At 42.8% G+C, this 22,322-nt stretch overlaps 2 protein-coding genes across 4 annotated transcripts in view; one reads left to right on the top strand and one right to left on the bottom strand.

The window, feature by feature from the left end:
* ST7 (suppression of tumorigenicity 7) overlaps positions 1 to 16,668 on the top strand; it is a 268,989-nt gene extending 252,321 nt beyond the window's left edge. For all 3 annotated transcript variants that reach the window (XM_082255306.1, XM_082255305.1, XM_082255307.1), the window contains exons 14-15: positions 761 to 900; positions 16,365 to 16,668. In XM_082255306.1, the coding sequence (XP_082111432.1) occupies positions 761 to 900; positions 16,365 to 16,460 (236 nt within the window). In that variant the 3' untranslated portion in view covers positions 16,461 to 16,668. The remainder of the gene's footprint in view (positions 1 to 760; positions 901 to 16,364) is intronic.
* Positions 16,669 to 17,850: 1,182 nt separating this feature from the next.
* The window catches only part of WNT2 (Wnt family member 2), a 201,382-nt gene continuing 196,910 nt past the window's right edge, over positions 17,851 to 22,322 (bottom strand). Inside the window, exon 5 of the mRNA XM_082255309.1 lies at positions 17,851 to 18,293. Within this exon, the coding sequence (XP_082111435.1) occupies positions 18,064 to 18,293 (230 nt within the window). The 3' untranslated portion in view covers positions 17,851 to 18,063. The remainder of the gene's footprint in view (positions 18,294 to 22,322) is intronic.

Raw genomic sequence — 22,322 nt, 5'->3', positions numbered from 1 at the left:
CCAAGTATTAAAAAGTGAAAGTTTGATTTATGATTGTTAATCTGTCCCAATACTTTTGGTCCCTTAAAAAGTGGGAGGCACATATACAAACTGTTGTAATTCCTGCACCGTTCACCTGATTTGGATATAAATACCCTCAAATGAAAGATAAAAGTCTGCAGTTAAAGCACATATTGTTGGTTTCCTTTCAAATCCATTGTGGTGGTGTATAGAGCCAAAAAGATTAAAATTGTGTCAATGTCCCAATATTTATGGACCTGACTGTACATCACCCCATCATTACAAATGTTATGTGCAAAATATTAAAGCAATGCTATTAAAGCAATGCAGTGATCTATTTAAAGCTGTAAAGTAAGCCCTGGGAGTCATCATGATTCAGGTGGTTAACATAAGGGTGGAACTTACACATGCCCTCATCCCTATCATTGGTTCCTGCACTACATTGTGGGACATAGTAAACATGTCAAAGCGTCTGCTAATAAAATAGCCTACATTATCATACAAATTTGTGTGGGGTAGCATAGAATCTGGAATGTCAGAGTAAAACTATGCTGTTTTTTCAAGAGATGGACTATGCACTGCATGTTGCTTTCCTCTTGCAAACATTCTGTGTGTCTAGAGCGTTGACTAGGTGATACTAGGTGAAATATCCTAAACGAAATGTAAGCTTCTTGTCACACTGCTCAAAAACAAGTACTGCTTTTGAATGGTGGTTTAATTTTTCAGCAGTAACCCTTTAAATCCTTGTTCTTTGTTTTAGCATTTCATGAAGTTTCAGTCTATCCAAAGAAAGAACTTCCTTTCTTCATACTCTTCACAGCGGGCCTATGCTCTTTCACAGCTATGCTGGCTCTTCTCACACATCAGTTCCCAGAACTCATGGGGGTTTTTGCAAAAGCTGTAAGTATTTCTCACCTTGATATTGGCGTACCACAACCCGTTATGTGTTTTTTTTTTTTTTTTTTTAATCTAGTGCTTGGTAAACCATAAATTATGCTTTTACTGTGCCTTGAAAAAGTATTCATACCCCTTGAAATTTTCTGCATTTTGTCACAACCAAAAACGTAAATGTATTTTACGTGATAGGCCAACACAAAGTGGCACGTAATTGTGAAATGGAATGAAAATGATAAATGGTTTTAACATTTTTTACAAATATCGCAAAAGTGTGGCGTACGTTTGTATTCAGCCCCCTTTACTCTGATACCCCTAACTAAAATCTAGTGGAACCAATTGCCTTTAGAAGTCACCCGGTTAGTAAATAGATCCCACCTGTGTGTAATTTAATCTCAGTATAAATACAGATGTTCTGTGAAGCCCTCAGAGGTCTATTAAAGAACATTATTAAACAAACTGAATCATGAAGGCCAAGGAACACACCAGACAGGTCAGGGATAAAGTTGTGGAGAAGTTTTAAGCAGGGTTAGGTTACAAAACAAAATCCCAAGCTTTGAACATCTCACGGAGCACTGTTCAATCCATCATCTGAAAATGTAAAGCGCATGGCACAACTGCAGACCTACCAAGACATGGCCTTCAACCTAAACTGACAGGCCGGCAAGGACCGTATTATTCAGAGAAGCAGCCGTTTGGCCCATGGTAACTCTGGAGGAGCTGCAGAGATCCACAGCTCAGGTTGGGGAATCTGTCTACAGGACAACTATTAGTCGTGCACTCCACAAATCTGGCCTTTATGAAAAAGTCGCAAGAAGAAAGCCATTGTTGAAAGAAAGCCATAAGAAGTCCAGTTTGCAGTTTGCGAGAAGGCATGTGGGGGACAAACGCAAATGTGGAAGAAGTTGCTCTGGTAAGCTTAGACCAAAATTGCACATCCCTGAACACACCATCCCCACTGTGAATCATGGTGGTGGCAGCATCATGTTGTGGGGATGCTTTTCTTTAGCAGGGACAGAGAAGCTCGTCAGAATTGATGGGAAGATGGATGGAGCCAAATACAGGGCAGTCTTGGAAGAAAACCTGTTAGTCTTCAAAAGACTTGAAACTGGGACGGAGTTTCATCTTCCAGCAGGACAACGACCCTAAACATACAGCCAGAGCTACATTGGAATGATTTAGGTCAAAGCATATTCATATGTTATAATGGCCAAGTCAAAGTCCAGACCTAAATCCAGTTGAGGATTTGTGGCAAGAAAATTGCTGTTCAGACGCTTTCCTTCCAATCTGACCAAGCTTGAGCTATTTTGCAAAGAAGAATGAAAAAAAACTTTCACTCTGTAGATATGCAGAGCCTGCTTGGATTGGCAAAGGTTGTATAAGCCCGCCTCTCTGACTCAGCCAATCCGAGCAGGCTTTGTATGCATTAATAGAATACACCGCGTGCCGTGATTCGCTCATCACGGTACATAGACTATTACAGTGCAGGGACGTTCTGTAAGTTGCCAAAGGTACTGTATACACATCCAGCAGGCTAACATTTTTAATAGAGATGTTCTTTAGCTAGCTGAAGCTACAGTACATGGCTTATAATTTTTGGGGTATATTTTTATTATAAAAAAAGTCGTCTTATACGCTGGAAAATACGTTACACCAAATTGCACCGTTCCCGCAGGTACCCACAAAATTTTTTGACCGCCCACTCCCGCCCGCAGCAGAGGTAAAACCGCCCGCTCACGCAAGATTTGCATTGGGTCCCGTGGATCCTGCGGGAGCCCAAACCCAATGCAGCCCTCTACTATACAGGTCCAGGGCTGTGGTCGATTTCTTTGGCACCCAGACCCTGAAGAATCCTTCCGGGGATATTCCTATCATGACAGGTAAAGTTTGGCCCCTTCTGGGAATCTGCAGCAGGGATGAAGTAAGACACAGTTTCCCTGTAGTTGTGGCTGTCTTTTTTTTTTTCTTCAATACTTTATTTCAGAACAACACATGTAAAGTACAGAAACCACAGATATGTCAATGCTAATTTGGATTTTTGCTTTTTATAAAAAGGCAAACCAGTAAGAAAGTGGGAAGGAAGGAGGGAAAGAAAAGAAAAGGGGGGGGGGAGACCAGGGATGGAGAGGGCAAGAAGGGACCAGTCACTCCCCCAATGCTCCACACCTGAAATCACATCAGCCAAAATTAGTCGGGTAATCAGAATTACTTCAACAGCTCCTTGTACTCCTCAGAGTAAACAAAGTTTTTTTTTTTTTTGTTTTTTTTTTTATAAACGGGTTATTCATTGTGATATCTACCTCTGTAAATGTCTGTACTATGTTGACAATATGAAACCATATTCTAGTGTTTACCTTTTTTAAATTTGGCAGGCTTTTCCCACACAGCTTTGTTGCAGGTGGTGCTGTAGTTGCACTATGCCTTCCAGCTGATGCCATTCCATCTGCTAGCTCTGTCGAAAATGCAAGAAGCATGTCTGCTGTTCCAGGAACACATCTACAGGACATTAATCAGCACCTGGGCTATCACGGCTTCTTACCTGGGGATGCCAATATCCTTTTATTCCATTTTGGGAGTACCCTACAGGCTACCTCTCGCACAGATGACCTGAGAAAAATGGGCACATATGCTACATATGGTACTGAGAAAAGCCAACAAAACTCAGGGTGATAGCTGTTCCCCTGGACTGGAGCAAGGTCCTATACTGCCACAGCTTCTTTCCTATGATTCCAGCTCCCTCTCAGGCACACAATAAATGGCCTATCTGACGAAGGCAGATTTTGCTGCAGCTGTGTGCTTTCTTTGTAAAACTCTCTGCCCTTCTAGAAACTTCAATCTCCAGGGCCTGAAAGCGCTTTTATGCCTCTCCAACAACTGAATCTTTTTAGGAATATGTACCTGAACCTCCCAAACTCTTGAAGGTATCAAGGTATGGTGGATGCAGAAGAGGATGCTGGAGAGGAGTTTTTACCTCCTGCATTTCACACAGTATGTTTTCTACTGTGATCTCACTTACTGATGTGATAATTACTAACCTTTGTGTAGCAGCACTGGATCTACTCTGCCAGTTGTTTACTGCCCATGGAGCCTGTATAGGCAAAGTCTAGAAATACTTTTCCTTTGTACATGCAAATTAACAATGCTTTGAATGAGAATTGGTTAAATCCTAAAAATGTATTCATTCTTCCAAAACTTTTTGAGGAGTTATATCGTATGTTAAGATATTTTAAGAAAAATGGCCTGCATCGGAAGTGGATCTTGACGTTTTTGTGCTCAAATAGCATCTCAGTGTTTCTTTTTAAGGATTTTGTTGATAGATGCTTTTGAAACCCTATTGAAGGCAACCTTCGCTCTCGCTGGTCCTGCCTTACAAATGTACATTGCGGTTATGTCCATTTGTCAAACTGTTACCTGTGACTGGGCGAATGAATAGAGAACATGCTCCTGTCTTTGATTACATTGTTCTGCTGGAACAATGTTAGCTCATGCCTTTGGCAGTGCTAGTTTGTGTTGATACCTGGGGGGAAAAGCACTTTTCTCTAGCGCTCATTGACAGACGTAGTCCTCGGTGATACACCACCTTCGGGTTATGTTGCCTCCACAGGAGCAGGACTAGACAGGAAATGAAAAAGCTCTGGCCACACCCTAGGGGCAGTCCCAGAGGGTATATCCTCTCTCTCTCTGCCTCAGCAAATCAGTTATTTTCTGTCTAGTTAGGAGTAAGGACCTAGATACCTTGCTGGGATCTTAGGTCCTGGCAAGATTTTTTTCTTAAAGGATTTTTTAGACAGCCTTTTTTCTCCAGTGTTCCTGTGAGATCTTCAAGCAAGAAAGCTGAACTGGGCGACGGGCTGGATGTTGAGATCCGGTGGTCACCCCAGTTCAGCCTACGAGCGCGTGCAGGCCATAGCTCCGCGCTGGGTCGGCCGCGACAAAGTCCCATTAAAGGACTGACCCCGCGAGTTAAACGTCTCGCTGAAACGCCAAAGACCATGAGTCACGGCGTCCATATCGGTCGACAGCCCTCCCGCCCCGGTGGAGAGGGGTACTGTCAGGAGTTGGTGCCCGCCTGGTTCCGGTATGGTGAGTAGTATGTTCCCCCTTTTCCCCTGACGGGTCTTGTGGTGAACGCGGGCCCCTCTCTGTATGGTAGGATAGAGTCCCTCTCTATCCTATAAATGACACAGATCCTCCTACTTTGAGTGTGATTTTATGTGCAAAAAGCCAGGAGGCTTGGTTTGGGAGCTAACAATCTAATTGTATACATGTTAAAAAGATTATAATCTGTGGCATTCTGGGAATCTTACGGTGATAAGAATAAGCTACCTACCAGTCAGAAGCCACGGACATGTAGACTGCCTTCCTAATCAGATCTCCAGCTATTAGCAGGCCTCCCGAATGGCCATGCGGTCCGCCAGGGCCGGTACCGCCAACCACGCCAAATCCCCATGCAGAGAGAGTGTTGTGTGTCCTGCAGCACACCGCTATTCAGTACAGGCCGCCGCCATTTTTTTTGCTGGATCGCACGAGCCGCCATTTTGGCGTAGCCTCGTGTCTCCAGCATGGGGGCGGCCATGTTTGAGGTGATCCAAACACCTCGTGGAGCTAGGGGAGGCACCGGAGGGCATGCAGAGGGGCGGAGCCGCCTCCTTTCTTCCTGGGCAGCCAGCCAAAAGACTTCCTGTTTGTCAAGACAGCGCTGTAACCTGTTGCAGTTAAACTCTGAGCATCAAGTGGTGAGCCTGGGGGTCTATCTCTCTCTCTCTCTCGATCGATAGGGATCCCTAGCAGGTAACACTAGGGGGCTTTTTGTGGCGCTGGGGGTCTGAAAAAAAAAAAAAAAGTTTTTTATTTTTGAATTATATTATCCAGGATGTGACTGGAATTATCATGGACCCTGCCACACATATTCCCCCACCTGTTTCCCTCGAGGGGGCCACGGGACCCGCCGGTGCACAGAGTGTAGAGGCATTTACAGCAATTTTGGAGTCTATGGTGGCTCGGGTGGAGGCTGGCCTGTCAGGGACGGGGGTCAAGGAAGCGACCCCCGCCTACCCCTATACTATCTGACACCTCTGACTCTGATTCAGAGATGGTCACTGCAGTTGCAGGTTCCTCTGCAAAGGCTGTTATCCCAGGTAAAGCCCCCTCAGACAGTGAGGAGGACGCTTCTTCTCCTGCTATAATTCAGGAAGAAGCATTGGTGGACGCACTAGTTGTGGCAGTGCAGGAAACCTTAAAACTTGAGGCTTTACCGGCAGAGGCAACTGAAACAGAGATTCCTTTTGGTACTAATAAGCCCATCAAAACGGTGAAGGTTTTTCCTGTACCCAAATGTTTCGGTAATCAGATTAAAGGAGAATGGGAGCATTCTAAACGTACCTTTACTATTTCCAAGCGTATTGCTAGACGCTATCCGTTTGAGGAATCCATCATTAAGAAATGGACGGTACCACCAGTGGTGGATCCACCTATTTCCAGGCTGAATAAAGCCACGGTTATCCCAGTGGAGGACACTTCGTCCTTTAAGGATCCGGTGGATCGAAAGATGGAAGCAGAGTCCCGCACCATCTTCTCTCTGATAGGGTCAGCATTTAGACCAGTAATTGTTATTGGTCTAGTTTCCCAGACACTTACGGAATGGGCGAAAATGGTACGCCAAGACCTTAGGGGAAAAGATATTCCCCAGGAGACATCTGATTTGATGGAACAGATTATACAAGGGCTACAGTTTATCTGTGACGCAGCCTTGGACACTACTCCCTTATTAGGGCATGCATCTATGTCAGCGGTGATCCTCAGATGTGTGCTGTGGTTAAAATGCTGGTCAGCTGACCTAGGTTCCAAAAAGACCTTGACAAATCTCCCTTTTCCGGGGAATCGTCTATTTGGGGCCAACCTAGATGAAATCATCAAGGATGCCACTGGGGGCAAGAGCACTTTTTTGCCACAGGCTGCTAAAGCTAAGGGACCTCGCAACAAGCGAGGACCTTTCTTTACCGCCCATAAAGGGTGCCCGGCTGGTACTAGCGGGAAAGGCAAGACTCCTCCAGGAGGGTTCAAGAAGGGCTGGTCGGACAAGCAGAGGACCAACCCAGCCAAACCCGAAGCAAAGGAGTACACAGCCTGAAGGTGCGCCCCCACCCGGTTTCAGGGTGGGGGGACGTTTTCACCGGTATTCAGGACATTAGATCGAGCTTCAACCACTACTACCGGTGCGATTCTTCCCTTCCAACATTTAAGTACTACAGGAAGCGGTAGTTACCGTTCCCTGAATAGATCTTTTCCTTTTTCCTAAGATTAGTCCCTATACCTCACAGGAATCGGATCTGGTTGACCAGATAGGCCAAGTAGCCTCTAGTCGGGTGACTTCGGTCCCTGAGGTTCAACCAGAAAAGATCACCCTTCCTGATAACAATCAGGTATCTGATAAATGTGTGGGAACAGAAAACGACCAGACTTTCTCGGATGGTCGGGGCCAGATACCTCTAGGGACGCCTGGTTCAGATTCTATCAGCGCCAGTGGTCCTAGAAATTCTAGGCTGGCCTCCTCAAGCCGGCCTGGCCGACTTGGACATGCTAGTCGCAGACGTTCCGTGGGAACTTCGTCTCAGGGAGTGTCTGTGGTCTCAAGGACCAATTTACCATCATGCTTTACAGTCGCTGGGTTTAATGGCCTGGCCATTGAGACCCAAGTACTGAAGGACAGAGGTTTGTCTACTTCAGTCATTCCTACCCTTATTAAAGCAAGGAAAGCGACTTCCCGCAAGGTCTATTATCACACATGGAAGACTTATATTGCGTGGTGCGAATCTTTAGGATTTCCTCCACGTACCTATTCGGTGACTCGAATATTGGCCTTTTTGCAACAAGGGGTTGAGCAGAAGCTAGCCTTGAGCACCATCAAGGGTCAAGTTTCAGCATTAGCAATCTTCTTTCAGAAACCTTTAGCTACCAAGTCCTTGGTGCGGAATTTCATCCAGGGGGTGCGGCACCTGGCTCCTCCAGTCCGCGCGCCCTTACCGCCCTGGGATCTTAATTTGGTTTTGTCGGTTCTACAGAAACCTCCCTTTGAAAACATCAGGGAGATTCCCTTGCTTACTTTATCCCAGAAGGTGGCCTTCTTGGTGGCTATTACTTCTGCTCGCAGGGTGTCAGAACTGGCTGCATTATCATGCCAGTCCCCATACCTAGTGATTCATAGGGATAAGGTAGTACTTCATCCTAAGCCATCTTTTCTTCCTAAGGTGGTTTCAGATTTTCATCTGAATGAAGATATTGTACTATCTTCCTTGTGTCCTCAGCCCAAGCATCATCGGGAACATGCGTTGCATTCCTTAGATGTGGTTCGGGCAATCAGGGTATACCTGAAAGCTACGGAATCATTCCGTAAGACGGATTCACTTTTTGTGATCACGGATGGCCCCAGAAAGGGTTTGCCTGCATCTGCCGCGACCATTGCCAAATGGATTAGACAAACGGTGGTACAGGCTTATTCTATTAAGGGTCAGAGTCCTCCGTTCCCTGTTAGGGCGCACTCCACTCGAGCGCTCAGTACTTCCTGGGCCTTTCGCCATCAGGCGTCAGTGGTCCAGGTATGTAAGGCGGCCACCTGGTCGTCGGTACATACCTTTACAAAATTCTATAAAATTGATGTGAAGGCATCGGCGGATGCCTCATTTGGCCGCAAGGTTTTGCAGGCCGCAATTTGAGGAGACCGGTGGTCTACCTCGAGGGTTTTTTTCTGTTTGAAAAAAAAAATTTTTTTCTCTTTTCTGTTGAGTCTCATCATTTAGGATGAGCATTGTAAACTTCTAGTTGGCGCCGGTTGGGCCTTCTAGATTGGGATTTGATTTCCATTTTCCCACCCCTCATTTGTGATACTGCTCTGGGACGTCCCGAAGGTGGTGTATCACGAGGACTACGTCTGTCAATGAGCGCTAGAGAAAAATGGATTTTTGTAAAATCTTACCGTAAAATCCTTTTCTCTTAGCTCATTGACAGACGTAGTCCCCGCCCCTCTGTTTTTTGAGTTGGGTTGGGTTAAAATCTCTAAAGACTGCTTTTTCACATAACTGATTTGCTGAGGCAGAGAGAGAGAGGATATACCCTCTGGGACTGCCCCTAGGGTGTGGCCAGAGCTTTTTAATTTCCTGTCTAGTCCTGCTCCTGTGGAGGCAACATAACCCGAAGGTGGTGTATCACCGAGGACTACGTCTGTCAATGAGCTAAGAGAAAAGGATTTTACGGTAAGATTTTACAAAAATCCATTTTTATCACACAAAAAAAACAGTCTCGGGTTACTACCATCACCTCTTCTCTCTGAAAGGGGTACTTGCTCAATCCAAGCATCCTTCTCTAAGGCAAAGGTGGGTCCATACTTTCATTACAAGCCTTGGATTTCAAAACCCTCCAAGCCTCTCTAAAGTCCTCATCACAAAGAAAGGGCACCCTCACTCTCTAGAGTAGGGGGACTTCTGATGGCATTTGCACCAGTCTGGATTTCTAGAGGCTACAAAATATATTTTTTATCCCTGTGCTCCTTGATTCCTACCCTCCAATTTGCCAGCTTCTCCTCAAAGACAGACAGATTTGTGGACCACCCTAAATCAGTTCAGGCATAGAGAGTGCTACCCCAGTTCCAGCAGAGTGAAAGGCTCAAAGGGCTTAACTCAAACCTATTCACAGTCCTAAAACCGAATTTAGGTATTTGCCCCATTTCAGACTTTAAATTCTTAAACTGATATTTTCACATCTCCAAATTCAGCATGGAATTTGCAAGCTCTGTCTTTACATCTTTCAGATCGGGAATTTCTCGCATCTGTGGACAAAATAGCATACACTTTCCCCTTAAGAAATTGCTGTGTAGCAGAGTTCCAAATAGGTTCCTCTTCCTGTAACAGTGCCCTGACGTCACTGGCTCTGCCCCTTATGTGTGCCATCGTCATGTGGCTTCTTCAGAGGCAGGTGGTGGGCTGGGGCAGGGTCTACAATTACCTGCCTGTCCAAGGAACCCAGTTTTTATAGGAGTTGATGCTCCCCATCAACATTCAGGAATTGAAAGCCTTATGACCAACTCTGTTTCACTGGACCGGTTTCCTACATGGTCACTCAGTTAGGGTGCAGTCAGACAATGCTAATGATTTCTCCCCATTCTCTATGTCCTATTCTGAAACATGCCAAAAGATTTCACTTCATTGCCTGGATTCAGAGGGTTTTGAGACTACCTAGGTGCAACATATTCCTTTTTAAAAAAAAATAGAGTATCTTCTGAAGGTCCCAAGATGAGACATCCTTCCTCTATTGCTTAGTAGCTCAGGCTGCTCATTTCCACAGATTGCACCCTCAAGAAGGGGCTGCTCCCTTCCCTTTCATAGCCTCTTCTTCCAGGTCATTTCTTGGGATTTTCTGCATTAAGCATTTGTTTGCAAGGTTGCCATGTGGTCTCTTGTTTATACTGTCTCAAAGTTTTACAGGGAAGATGTTTAGGCCTCTGCCTCTGCTGATATGAGCTTTGGCTGAAATGTTCTTCAAGCTGTCGTCCGTTGACCCTTCTTTTTGTGCGCCTGTTTGTTATATCGTTGCCTACCCATCAATTTTTTTGCTTGGGGACATCGCATGGTCTGACATTGGTCTCCAAACTGCGTTCCGAGGGCCTAATGTGGTCCTTTGCTAGCCTTTATCTGGTATTTGGGGCAATGTTCCTCCCAGTGATATTAGGCACCATTCCTCCTGTCCAGTACTGTATGATTAATATAATGGGAATTTTGACTTACCAGTAAATGCTAAATTTTGGAATACAGTACATGACACTCCTTATTGCTTGCTACAAAATTGGAGCCCTATGGAGGGTGCACAGGGGGCATTCCCAGCAAAACCTTTGCTAGTGTTCATTCACCTGAATGTAGCCGCATATAACCCATGGTCTACTACTTCCTGTCCTGTACCACAGTAATCCCCACCCCAAAACATTTTGAGGGGGAGGTTTTATGTAGTCAACAAAAAGAGCTGGGAACAATGTAACTAATAGAAGTTAGCAGAGCCAGATAGTAAAAATTATGACATGGCTAGATTTCTGGCAAGATTAACAACATAGAGGTTAACGAATCCAAGATATCCTTCATCCTGGACTACTTTATCGAAGTTCAAAAGCAGAGAGCCCAGTTCACAGAAGTCAAAAGGCGCCTCCGCAATCTTCAAATCCAATACGCCATCCTGTATCCCACTAAGCTCAGGGTTGTAGCTAGGGATAAAACCCTGTTCTTTGACAATCCTAAGGCGGCTGTCAACTGGCTCGACAAAAATGAACAGCATCCATCAACCACTTGTAATTCTAATCCCTCCTGATGCATCGATGGCCTGGGAACCAAGATTTCTTTCAGTCACACAGTTCTTCAGAGATGACGAATACATCATACCAAGCTAAAATCGGTCAACGCATGGTTAAAGAGCCTATAACTAGTAAAAGTCTAGACTAAAGCTACTCTACGTAGATGGGATTAACTTTCAGCTCCTGGATGGATTCCTTTCCCCCCCCCCCCCCCGAGTTTTCCTGCAGAAGTTTGTTTTACACTGAGTTCTGGGATGCAAGCCTGGTATGGTTTGCTCTTGACTTTTTTTTTTTTTTCACTTTTTCTTTCTTTTTTTTTTTGTATTAGTAGTCACGTGCTACTTTACTACATGACTTCCATACAGAACGGTACACCAATGGTAACCTTTGAATAGACAGTTGTCCAGGGCGATAACTCAATGTAAATATGCTTAAGGCTGCAGTGCAGCATTGCTTTTTGTGACAAGCTGGAGATCATCTCTACACAAACTCATTATGGTTATCACTATTTTGCCTATTTTTTCCCATATGCATACAGACAATGATGGCTACTGAAATTGCGATAATGTCTTGGAATATCAGGGGAGTTAAAGACCGCACTAAGAAACGTGCTATTTGTCCCAATGTGCCCCAACAATTGTTTGCTTGCAGTAAACTCATTTAACTCAGGATACTGTATCTATAGCTGCAGCATAAAACATCCCCCACACAGTATCACTCAGTGTACTCCGCTTTTGCCAGAGGCACCAGCATACCGATTTCTTCCAAACCTCAGTTTTCCTGCAAGCAATCCCCAGGGCAGATTTGTATTTTTGGATGTACAATATTCTCCATACAGTGTATTTGGGGTTCGGTGTATATCCCCCCCCCCCCCCCATGGTGGTGAGGTGCTCCAGAGAATAAGCGTATTTTTAGCCAACTTCTCTGTATCTCCCTTACTGCTTATGGGGGATTTCAATAGCGTCAGCAACCCTAGCATGGATAAATATCCAGCAGGTTCCGAGGTGGAGACTCCCTTTTTTAGACAATGCAGAGAATTAGGATTACACGATATGGCGCCATAAGAATACACTATCCCACGCTTACTCTTGCTGCTCCAGTACATATCAGACTTGTTCGAGAATAGATCTGACCTTGGACACAGATCCGATACTTTCATGGGTCTCCAAAGTAACATATTTAAACAGAGGGCTCTCGGATCACTCTCCTATATTAGTTACATTGGATAAGAATAAACCGAAGATTAAGCCTAATGGTTAAAGGTGATTTCTCGGGAGGACACAACGAGCAATGCTTTAACTGAATTCTTCCACAATAATGTCAACTCTGACCCCTCTCAGGTGGTATGGGACACTATGAAAGCATTCTTCAGGGGAGTACTACTCAAAGCTATTAGTTTGCGCAAAAAAATCTAATCTAGCATGGGAAAATGTACTGATCGCTGAGGCTGAGGTACAGAAAAAAGGAAATCCAGTACATTCATGATCCTCCCCTAACCGCTCAGCCTGGAAAGATGCACAACAACTGTATAGAAGATCATCTCTAGATAAGGCTGATCTCGATCTCTCTCGATTCCTCTCTAGGTGTAGGGGTTTTGAAGAGGGGGAGAGAACAGTTCACATGCTGGCTTTGATAGCAAAGTCTCAAGTTAACACTAATTTTATTTCATCTATACTAACAGCAGAGGGTGTGTGCTCACATGACCAGCAGGACATTTTATGATCATTTAGCACTTTCTATAGCAACCTATACCAGAGTAAAGTTGATTACCCTGTGTCTTGCCTTAGGGATTTTAGAGCCACTTAAGCTGCCTTCTCTCTCTGCTTCTGACAAGCGGAAGCCTAATGCCCCCCTGACACTGGAGGGTGACAGGCAGTGGCAGATTCCCCTAATGGAAAGGCCTCAGGCCTTGATAGCTTACCACCAGAAATCCATAAACCATATGGAGGGGTACTGTTGCTGGAATTGCTGAAGGTTCTGAAGGCTCTTGAGACCTTTCGGCTTCCAGATTCTAAGAATGACGTCTGTATTATAGTGCTTCCTAAGGCGGGCAAGGATCTACTGATGCCAGAATCCTATCGGCCTATTTTGCTGTTGAACTCAGACGTTAAGATCCTAACTAGGGTTCTGGCATCAAGACTTAATGGAGTGATGCAAGGGTTTGTTCACCCGGATCAGTCCGAATTTATTCCTACTAGATCTACGGCAATAGATTTAAGGAGACAACACCGGAAAAAGTGCCATCCTGTTGCTCTACGCTGCAAAAGCATTCAACAGCATTGAGTGGACGTACCCGAGGCAGGTCTTGGAGGCATTCGGTCTAGGCAGCTGAGTAGGTTGCTTTATTCTGATTCAAGGGCCTGTATGCAAAGCAATGTCCCGGTTTCCAAATGTTTTCCATTGTTTAGGGGGACTCGTCAAGGGTTTCCCCTCTCCCCTTTGCCTTGGCCATTGAACCTTTTGGCTGCAGCAATTAGGCAATCCAAGGATATCTGTTGGGTTTTTATTAAGGGTGCTAGATGCAAAAAAATATTGTTATACGTGGGTGACATGCTACTGTTTCTTGGAGGAGACGCAGGCAAATTTTTAATGTCCCTTATACAAACCTTTGGCTCATTCTCAGGTTTTATCAACTGGGAAAAATCCATCCTATTCCCCTTAGATTACCTTTCCATACCTAGAGAGTTGCAGCAAATTAAAAATGTATCCCTCTTTAAGTATTTGGGAATATGGATACATCCCAGGAGAGAAGACTACCTGAAATACAATCTGACCCCCATTCTCCATAAATTCAAAATCAAGGGCAATATTTGGACAAAGCTGCCTTTATCGGTTGTAGGCCATGCAAATCTTATTAAAATTACTTGGGCCCCGCCCCCCCCCAATTATTATACGTTCGCTACAATTCATCTATTTGGATATCCCTTAAGATGTTCAAACAAATAGAATCAATATTTCGCATATTAGTATGGAAAGGTAAAAAAACTCCAGGAATGAACTTTTCACTCTTCAGCTACCTAAAGATGCGGGCGGTTTAGCGGTACCATAAACGAAGACCTACTTTGTAGCTTCCCAACTTCAGCACTTTGCTGGTTGGGGGAGATAAAATGGGAAGACCCTATACAAGCCCTATTGCTGAGTCGTAACCCAGGTAATCTTTTTTTGGCCCAGTTTGAGTCTGGTGCGTTTGCCCAAGCTCAATTTTAGTTAGTGCTTATGAATAAAATATGGCAGGCAATGAAACAAACCATGTAATATGAAGGGATGTCAGAACATGGGTCTTAAAGTTACTTCAGTATTTCTAAACTGAGACTTAAGTATGTGCTGTATTTGTAGGTATTTAAAAAAATACCTACAAATACAGGTACCTACAATGTAGGTATTTAAAAAAAGGCCTTTGCTCATTATTGGCACTACAATGAGGAGATGTTTTTCAAGATGCGTCCCTTAGTTCTGGTAGGAAAGGATGGGTAGAAGGATTTGGTTATTTTGTCAGATGAGGAATGGAAAATTATTTTAGAGATGGTTCCCTCAGTATCCCTGTCACCCACGCAATCCCTGACCCAGTTGTTTATTATACATAGAGCTTACCGAACATCGGTAAAGTAGTTCCAATGGGGTAGGAGAGACACACCGGAGTGTCCATGATGTCAACATTCTCCTGCTGATCTACTCCACATGCTTTGAAGGTGCCCCAAATTATTCAGATACTGGAGAGAGCTGACACATTAAATAGGGTCTTTCAGACAAGCATTGTCCCGGATCCTAAATTATGTTTACTAGCTTGCCTTGATGGGGAGATGTTTTCACCTGAGGTATTTGTGCCACTAAACAGATTACTGTTTTATAGCATGTAAAAGTATTGCTATGAAATGGATGTCTCCTAGTCCTCCATCTTTTGAGGAGTGGCGACTCCAAGTAAACAACACCCTCCTGACAGAACCCTCCTGACAGAACAGATCTACAGAAACGGGTACACCAAAAGTTTTTTTTTTTTTAAATTATGGGAGCCATGGCTGGCATTACCCGGCCCCTTTTTCTTTAGTTTCATTTAGATTACTGCAATGCGGATAATTGTGCAATAGCTGCATATCTTATCACCCGTATGTAGAATAGAACATGGGCTAGCCTAAAACCGCTATCCCAGTAACTAGTTTGACACAAAAAGCTTATAAATACTAGCAAGGAAGGGGATTAACCTCATTGGAGCAAAATAGAGGAACATCCCCACTTTTCTCACTGGCAGAAATATTAATCTTTACATGTCTGATAAATATTTACTTTCAGCTGAGATGTTACCTGGTATACATTGAGTTGAAACTATGCATATACATCCTCTTTGAGGCCGGCATAGCCACCAGTTTAAATCAAGTAGCTGCCGAGAGAATGGCTGTCCACGCGTATGTTAATTGAGATAACTACTTATAATGTGAATGATATGACCACAAATAATGCTTTTTTTACTGTTCCTATTTTCCTTTACTTTCTTTTCGTGTTCTTGTTAAAAAAAAGTGCCACATTTGCCAATGCGTGGGGGTACTATTAAGCATTTCTGGGACCCCTGCGCATCTACTAAAGACCAGCATGTTTTGTCTGCTTGTCCAGAACGTGTGATTTTACACATGTTCCTGACGCATAGTAATGTGAACCTGTCTGAGATTGGGGGTTGTCTTGAGACTGAAAATACTTTTCAAGGGCGACCTGACTGGAAGAAGGTTGAAAAACACTGCCCTACTCTATCCAGCATTTTTACTTTCAGGGAAATGTTTAACTATCTGTGTTGATCTGCATAGCTCAATATACAGAAAATAACAGTTTATCTATGCATGCTGTGTAAAAAATGCAGCAATGTATGCATTTTATTGCAGCGTGCTGTGGTACATAGAGTTAAGTGGAGTGTGATTTTGTGACACTTCAATAAAGTTAAAAAAAAGGCACTTGTGATTCGTAGAGACTTTGTCCTTACTCAATGTCCACTAGCGGGCAGAGGACATTTATGCATGTATGTAAAAAAACAAAGTGAAGCTGTACTTTATGAGAACAGTCCTCAATCGTGTTTTGTTTTTTTTTGGTTGAAAAACATTTGAAAAATGTTCCCTGCCTAGTTCTAATCTTTTGTCTTTTGTAATTTTCTTAACAGTTCCTGAGCACCCTGTTTGCACCTTTAAACTTTGTCATGGAGAAAGTGGAAAGCATACTTCCTTCCAGTTTGTGGCACCAACTTACTCGAATCTGACACTTATGCGGCACTACAAGATGAATCCAACAACTCAGCTGTCCACAACAAAGCATGACTAACAGAAGACCAGTTACCTAAAAAGAATAGACTGTTCTCAGAAACAAATTGTTTTTGTTGTTAATGGGAAAACATGATGTTCAGTTCTGCTATATTTTGCCTTCAGGAGCAGAAACGATTCTTTAAAATAAAACTTTTGTGTATGGCAGCAACATGTTTTTATTGAATTTATAATGTGGTACTACTTCATCACCATACAAATATTTTTGGTGACAGGCCAATCTATGCATTTTAGTCCAATTCCTACAGAAGATAATGCATGCTCTATATCCTCTTACATTACTACTGACCTGTGAAGTTCATTCTTGAGGATGAACAGAAAAAAAGAAGTTGTTTCAGTGCTACGTGTGAGCAATAGAAGGAGGAAGACCTTTGGAACTCTTCCACAACATTCCCTAACCCAGTATCCCATAGCTCTCAAGAATCCGCTTCGTAAATATATCTAAAGCAAGGTACTAAAGGTTTCATGTTATTCCCCAGTAGTTTTATTGAGCTGTTTTAAAAAAAAAAAAAATCAAAAGTGCTTGCTCAAATGTAATAGTGTGGATTTCTTTCATGGTGGTAGCATTAGAACTACCCTTTGCAGTCAATATGTGGCTAAAAAATCAATAGGCACATGCCTTTTTATAGTGAGGTTGAGGTAAATTACTTTATGTAAAGTTTCACCACCATTTGCATGCAAAGTACATGATTTCATATTGCGGCAGTTGCGTGAAATGTCACCTGCTTTAAACTACTTTTTGTTGTAGAAAGCAATTGGCACAAACCGTGACACAACACATCATTTATGTCTGTTGGTGCAGAAAGTTTGCATCACAATACTTTGTTGCTGCACATTGGCATGGACTATAATATTCCAACAGCATCAAAGTAACTGTTGCAGATAGGTTAAAAAAAAAAGTAGATAGAATAAAGAGCAATGACTACCAGGCTGCAAAATAGACCAGATATTGGACATACCAGACTTCCATACACTGATTAACCTTCATTGAAAGGCTACACTCATGGTAATTACATATTATAGCAACTGCTTTATGTTATAGTTTACAAATATGAAGAATGTGTATGACATGATCACTTTACCCAATTTCTTTTTTATTTCACAGATGTAAAGTGAGGAGATAGGAAGACTAATTGCTGGTATGTGGAGTGATTGCAGTATAATGTCTTCATTTTCGATGATACAAACAAGTTCAGTGTTAGAATTCTAAAATGAACATCCACATTCTGTACTGGGAAAGCACAAATGTATCATATTTTTTATGATGGAACTTTCAGTAAAAACAATCATCTAGTATGTTTTGTGCTAGCACAAGTCAGACAATATATATTTTGTAGTATACATTTACTGAAAATTACACATCTTTTAGCTGACAGCTCAAATATATTTTAGTAACTGTTGCAATAAGACTCCATTTACAATATAAGTTATTATAATTTAAAAGTGGTATAATAAAGCATTAGAGCAGCAACTCTTCAATCCACAAATATTTACAGCATATACTGTACGTCTTCAGAGAAGGTAGAACAGTGACTTGGGCACCTACATTTTCTCCCTCCAGGCCTCATCTTTGGTGGCTTTACATGTGTACACGTCCACAGTCTCCAAACAGTCTTTACAGCGCACAGCACAGCACCAGTGAAACTTACATTCACACTTTACCATTTTAGTAATGCGAGCAGTATCGTATCCTCTTCCACAGCACATGACCTCACAGCTATCCATGCCACGTGACGAATGGTTACAAACTCTGCCGGCTGTTCCAAATGAGCCTAGGTCATAAAAAGAGCATTGTTACAACTATTCTGCCATTCTCAAGGATTCGTTAAAGTGCAACATTAACCATAAACACTTGATAAAAAAGGACAAAAATTCTCCAATAAGCAACATGCATTCCATATAAAAAATTATGCTACCAAAATTGGTGTCAGCTGTAAATTGCCTCCAGTTACGGTTTCTTCTTGCTGGAGGCTGCCATTTTGTTGAAACACAGAACCCCTGAACAGCAGTAAATCATAAAGCGGAACTAAACCCATTAATTAAACAGTTTTAAAAAGCAGTTCCATTCCTGGAATGCAGAGGTTGCTAACTGTCACATTTGGTCGTGTCCTCAACCAAATTGTCAAACCTTTAAATAGCTGATGTCATAACTGATCACATGTGCAGCACCATGGCGGTTTCAGATAAAACAGAAGCAGCTTCCTTGGCTGTAAAGGATAGGAGGGTTTCATTCCACTTTAAGGCTGTCAGCAGAATAGCCTCTACAAACTTGAGAGCTACTGAGCATGTGCAGAGCAGGGTGAGGCAGTGTATTACTGGATTTTAAACAGTATAGACATTTATTGTTAATACATTAAAAACATAAGTTTTACATAGCTATACCTGCAAAAGGGGCCTTCCTTAAAGTGGAGTTCCGGCCTCAAACACCTTTTTTAAATAAAAATACCCCTATAATACTAATCCATCGCCCTTTACAGAACCGCTATTCTCATACTTACAAGGTGTACAGTATTGGATTTTAGTCAAAATCTTACTTTTAAAAACGCTGTCTGGGCGCGGCCCTCTTGGATGTGGGCATCTGAAGCCACAGTGTAATCTGCTGTGTCCTTCTTCCTGATTCCAGGGACTGTTCTGGGAGTTCTTCCTGATTCCAGCCTCCTGGGAGTGATGACAAACAGCTCCCAGGATGCAATTCAAAGGCGAAAGTGATGTCGGTGGCCGTGGCCACAGAGGGGGGAGAAGGAGGAAGTAATAAAAAATGCCCTGAAAATAAGTTAAGGGACCCTCGAAAAAAAATTGAAAATGCCCAATTGTTGATCAGCATAGCGAGCACTCCAGGAATCACTTAAGTTGCAAAATAGGCCGGAACTCCACTTTAAGAGATCTAGCAGGACTTTGGTTTAATGTGGAACGTTAGTCAGAATTTTTTTTTCTCTTGAGTGGACTTAGGTTTAGTCCAATGCTGGATCTTCACAGCTCTATGGGAGACCTCTTCCTAGGTTTGGCATAGTTGCGCCAAGCTGAGACATGTTTCAGTTGAGCTTTTAGGCCTTGTGCACACTGGACATTTTGCAAACTCTCCTTGACTACTTATCTCCTGCTAGCAGCAGAGTTTTGTCAGAGAAAATGCTTGATGGTTGTAAACTCCTGTAACACATTTAGGCACGTCAAGCGCTTGGGCATTCATTTAATTGGCCAAAATAACCATTTATTCTGGCCATTGAAATTAATGCTCAAACACGTTTACATGCATTTAGGTGCATCAATTTTTTTTTTCTGCCAAAACTCTTTTGCCTCTAGGCGCCTTTATATGCATGGTCACGTTGGCAATTTTTTCCATGCATCTAAACGCCCCTGCATGTTAGCCTAACACCCTTAGCAGCAAAAAAATAAAATATCTGTGTGTGCATGAGCCCTTTGTGTCACCTGCTGGAATGGAGATTGTGTGTGCCTATTAAAAACTTCCTGGATAGCACTAAAAACTTCCTGGATAGCACTAGAACATACAAATTATTTTTCAATGACTAAAACTATATAGCCAGTTTTGATTTCATGCAACCTATTTACAAGAAAATGAGTCTAAGACCAGGGAACTTCTCATATCATGAGAAAGAGAGGCCAGAAATGGTATCCCCCATATTTCCCTACAGATTACTTTATTAATCGCAAAAGGGAAATTGTTGAACTCCCTATTAGGTGTAACTGGAGGCTAAACTGGCATACAACTAGGCATTTTGAATGGGTTCATATTGCAGCACGTCACACCAAAGATAGTAGATACTATGCAATCTGGTGCTGGCAAATGCACTACATTTGGGGAGTCATTAAGATTGCACGGACGCCCACAAGGGCAGTGAGTTTTGAATGTAGTGTGGGAAACGCATACTAATTGTGCCATTTCCTGGGCCACATTAGTATGAACTTAACCTGAACAACAATGCAAAATTTATTTTTTGTTGCCCAACATTTAAAGTTGAGGTTTTACATGCAGTGTTTACCATGCAAAAGCAAATATGATTCCAATTTAACCACTTAAGCCCCGGAGGATTTTCCTGCTAAACGACCAGGGGGTATTTTGCGATTCAGCACTGCTTGACTTTAACGGACAATTGCGCGGTCGTGCGACGCTGTACCTAAATGAATTTGACGTCCTTTTTTTCCCACAAACCGAGCTTTCTTTTGGTGGTATTTGATCACCCGTGCGATTTTTACTTTTTGCGCTATAAACAAAAAAAGAGCGTACATTTTGCAAAAATAACAATATTTTTCACATTTTTTTTTATATGAAATTCCCCCAAAAAAAATGTAAAAATCAAAATTTTTTTAAATTTTCAGCCAATTTGTTTTATGCTACCTATGTTTGGTAAAAAAAATCGCAAAAAGCATATTTTGATTGGTTTGCGCAAAAGTTATCGCGTTTACTAAGAAAGGGAAAGATTTTTGTCATTTTTGTTGTTTTTTTTTTTAACGTGTAATGGCGGTGATCTGCGATTTTTTTTTTGCGGTACTGCGACATTGGGGCGGACAGATCGGACCCTTGACTGACATTTTTGTCACTTTTGGGGTTACCAGTGACATTTCTACAGTAATCAGTGCTATATATATATATGCACTGTTACTGTAAAAATACACTGGTAGTGAAGGGGTTAACTTTATTTGGGAGGGAGGGGCTGTGTGTGTCCCTAAGGGCTTGCTTTCTACTGTGATTGGCTGTGGCTTGAGCTGTAAGGACACTGATCAACGGATCTACATAGTAGATCCGTGTGATCAGTGTCTTTACACCAAGGAGAATGACAGGTGGCTTGTTTACACAAGCTGCCTGACATTCTCCCTCTCCCCCGCCGATCGCCGAGTGACCGGCGGACATCGGGTCCGCTGGTCACACGCGCGGGGGGGTCCGTGACCGAGCGGGAGCGCGCCTCCGCGGGCGCGCGCTCGCTCCCCAGAGCCTTACAGGCGAGCGACGTAGACCTACGTCACTCTGCCTGTGAGGGGCTGACTGCCGCAGTAAATATACTGTAAGCAGTCGGCAAGCGGTTAAGGGCAACTATACCATCCATAACTCATTACTTATTGCCAAAAAATTCTAAGGTAGGGCCGGACAATGAAGCGAGGAGCACCAGGGTGGGATTTGAGAAGAGGAGGATCAGGGCTGCTCTTTGCAAAAACAATGGAAAGAGGGCACAAGAATTAGTGCCCACAAACATGGGACTGGGGATGCTACTATATGTAGTTTAATATATAAAAAAAAAAATATATATATATATATATATATATATATACAGTACAGACCAAAAGTTTGGACACACCTTCTCATTCAAAGAGTTTTCTTTATTTTCATGACTATGAAAATTGTAGAGTCACACTTCATGTGGTAGTCACCTGAAATGGTTTTCGCTTCACAGGTGTGCCCTGTCAGGTTTAATAAGTGTGATTTCTTGCCTTATAAATGGGGTTGGGACCATCAGTTGTGTTGTGCAGAAGTCAGGTGGATACACAGCGGATAGTCCTACTGAATAGACTGTTAGAATTTGTATTATGGCAAGAAAAAAGCAGCTAAGTACAGGAAAACGAGTGGCCATCATTACTTTAAGAAATAAAGGTCAGTCAGTCCGAAAAATTGGGAAAACTTTGAAAGTGTCCCCAAGTGCAGTCACAAAAACCATCAAAATCCATATATATATATATATATATATATATATATATATATATATATATATATATATATATAAATACAATTTTCAGGTGAGGTAATTTCAGGACACTGCCCCTTTAAGAACTCAGCCTCAGGTAAAGTGGCG

This window comes from Pelophylax lessonae (assembly GCF_965119305.1).
Source record: "Pelophylax lessonae genome assembly, chromosome: 4".
NCBI classification, from domain to species: Eukaryota; Metazoa; Chordata; class Amphibia; order Anura; family Ranidae; genus Pelophylax; species Pelophylax lessonae.
This window is presented reverse-complemented; position numbering and strand designations above follow the sequence as displayed.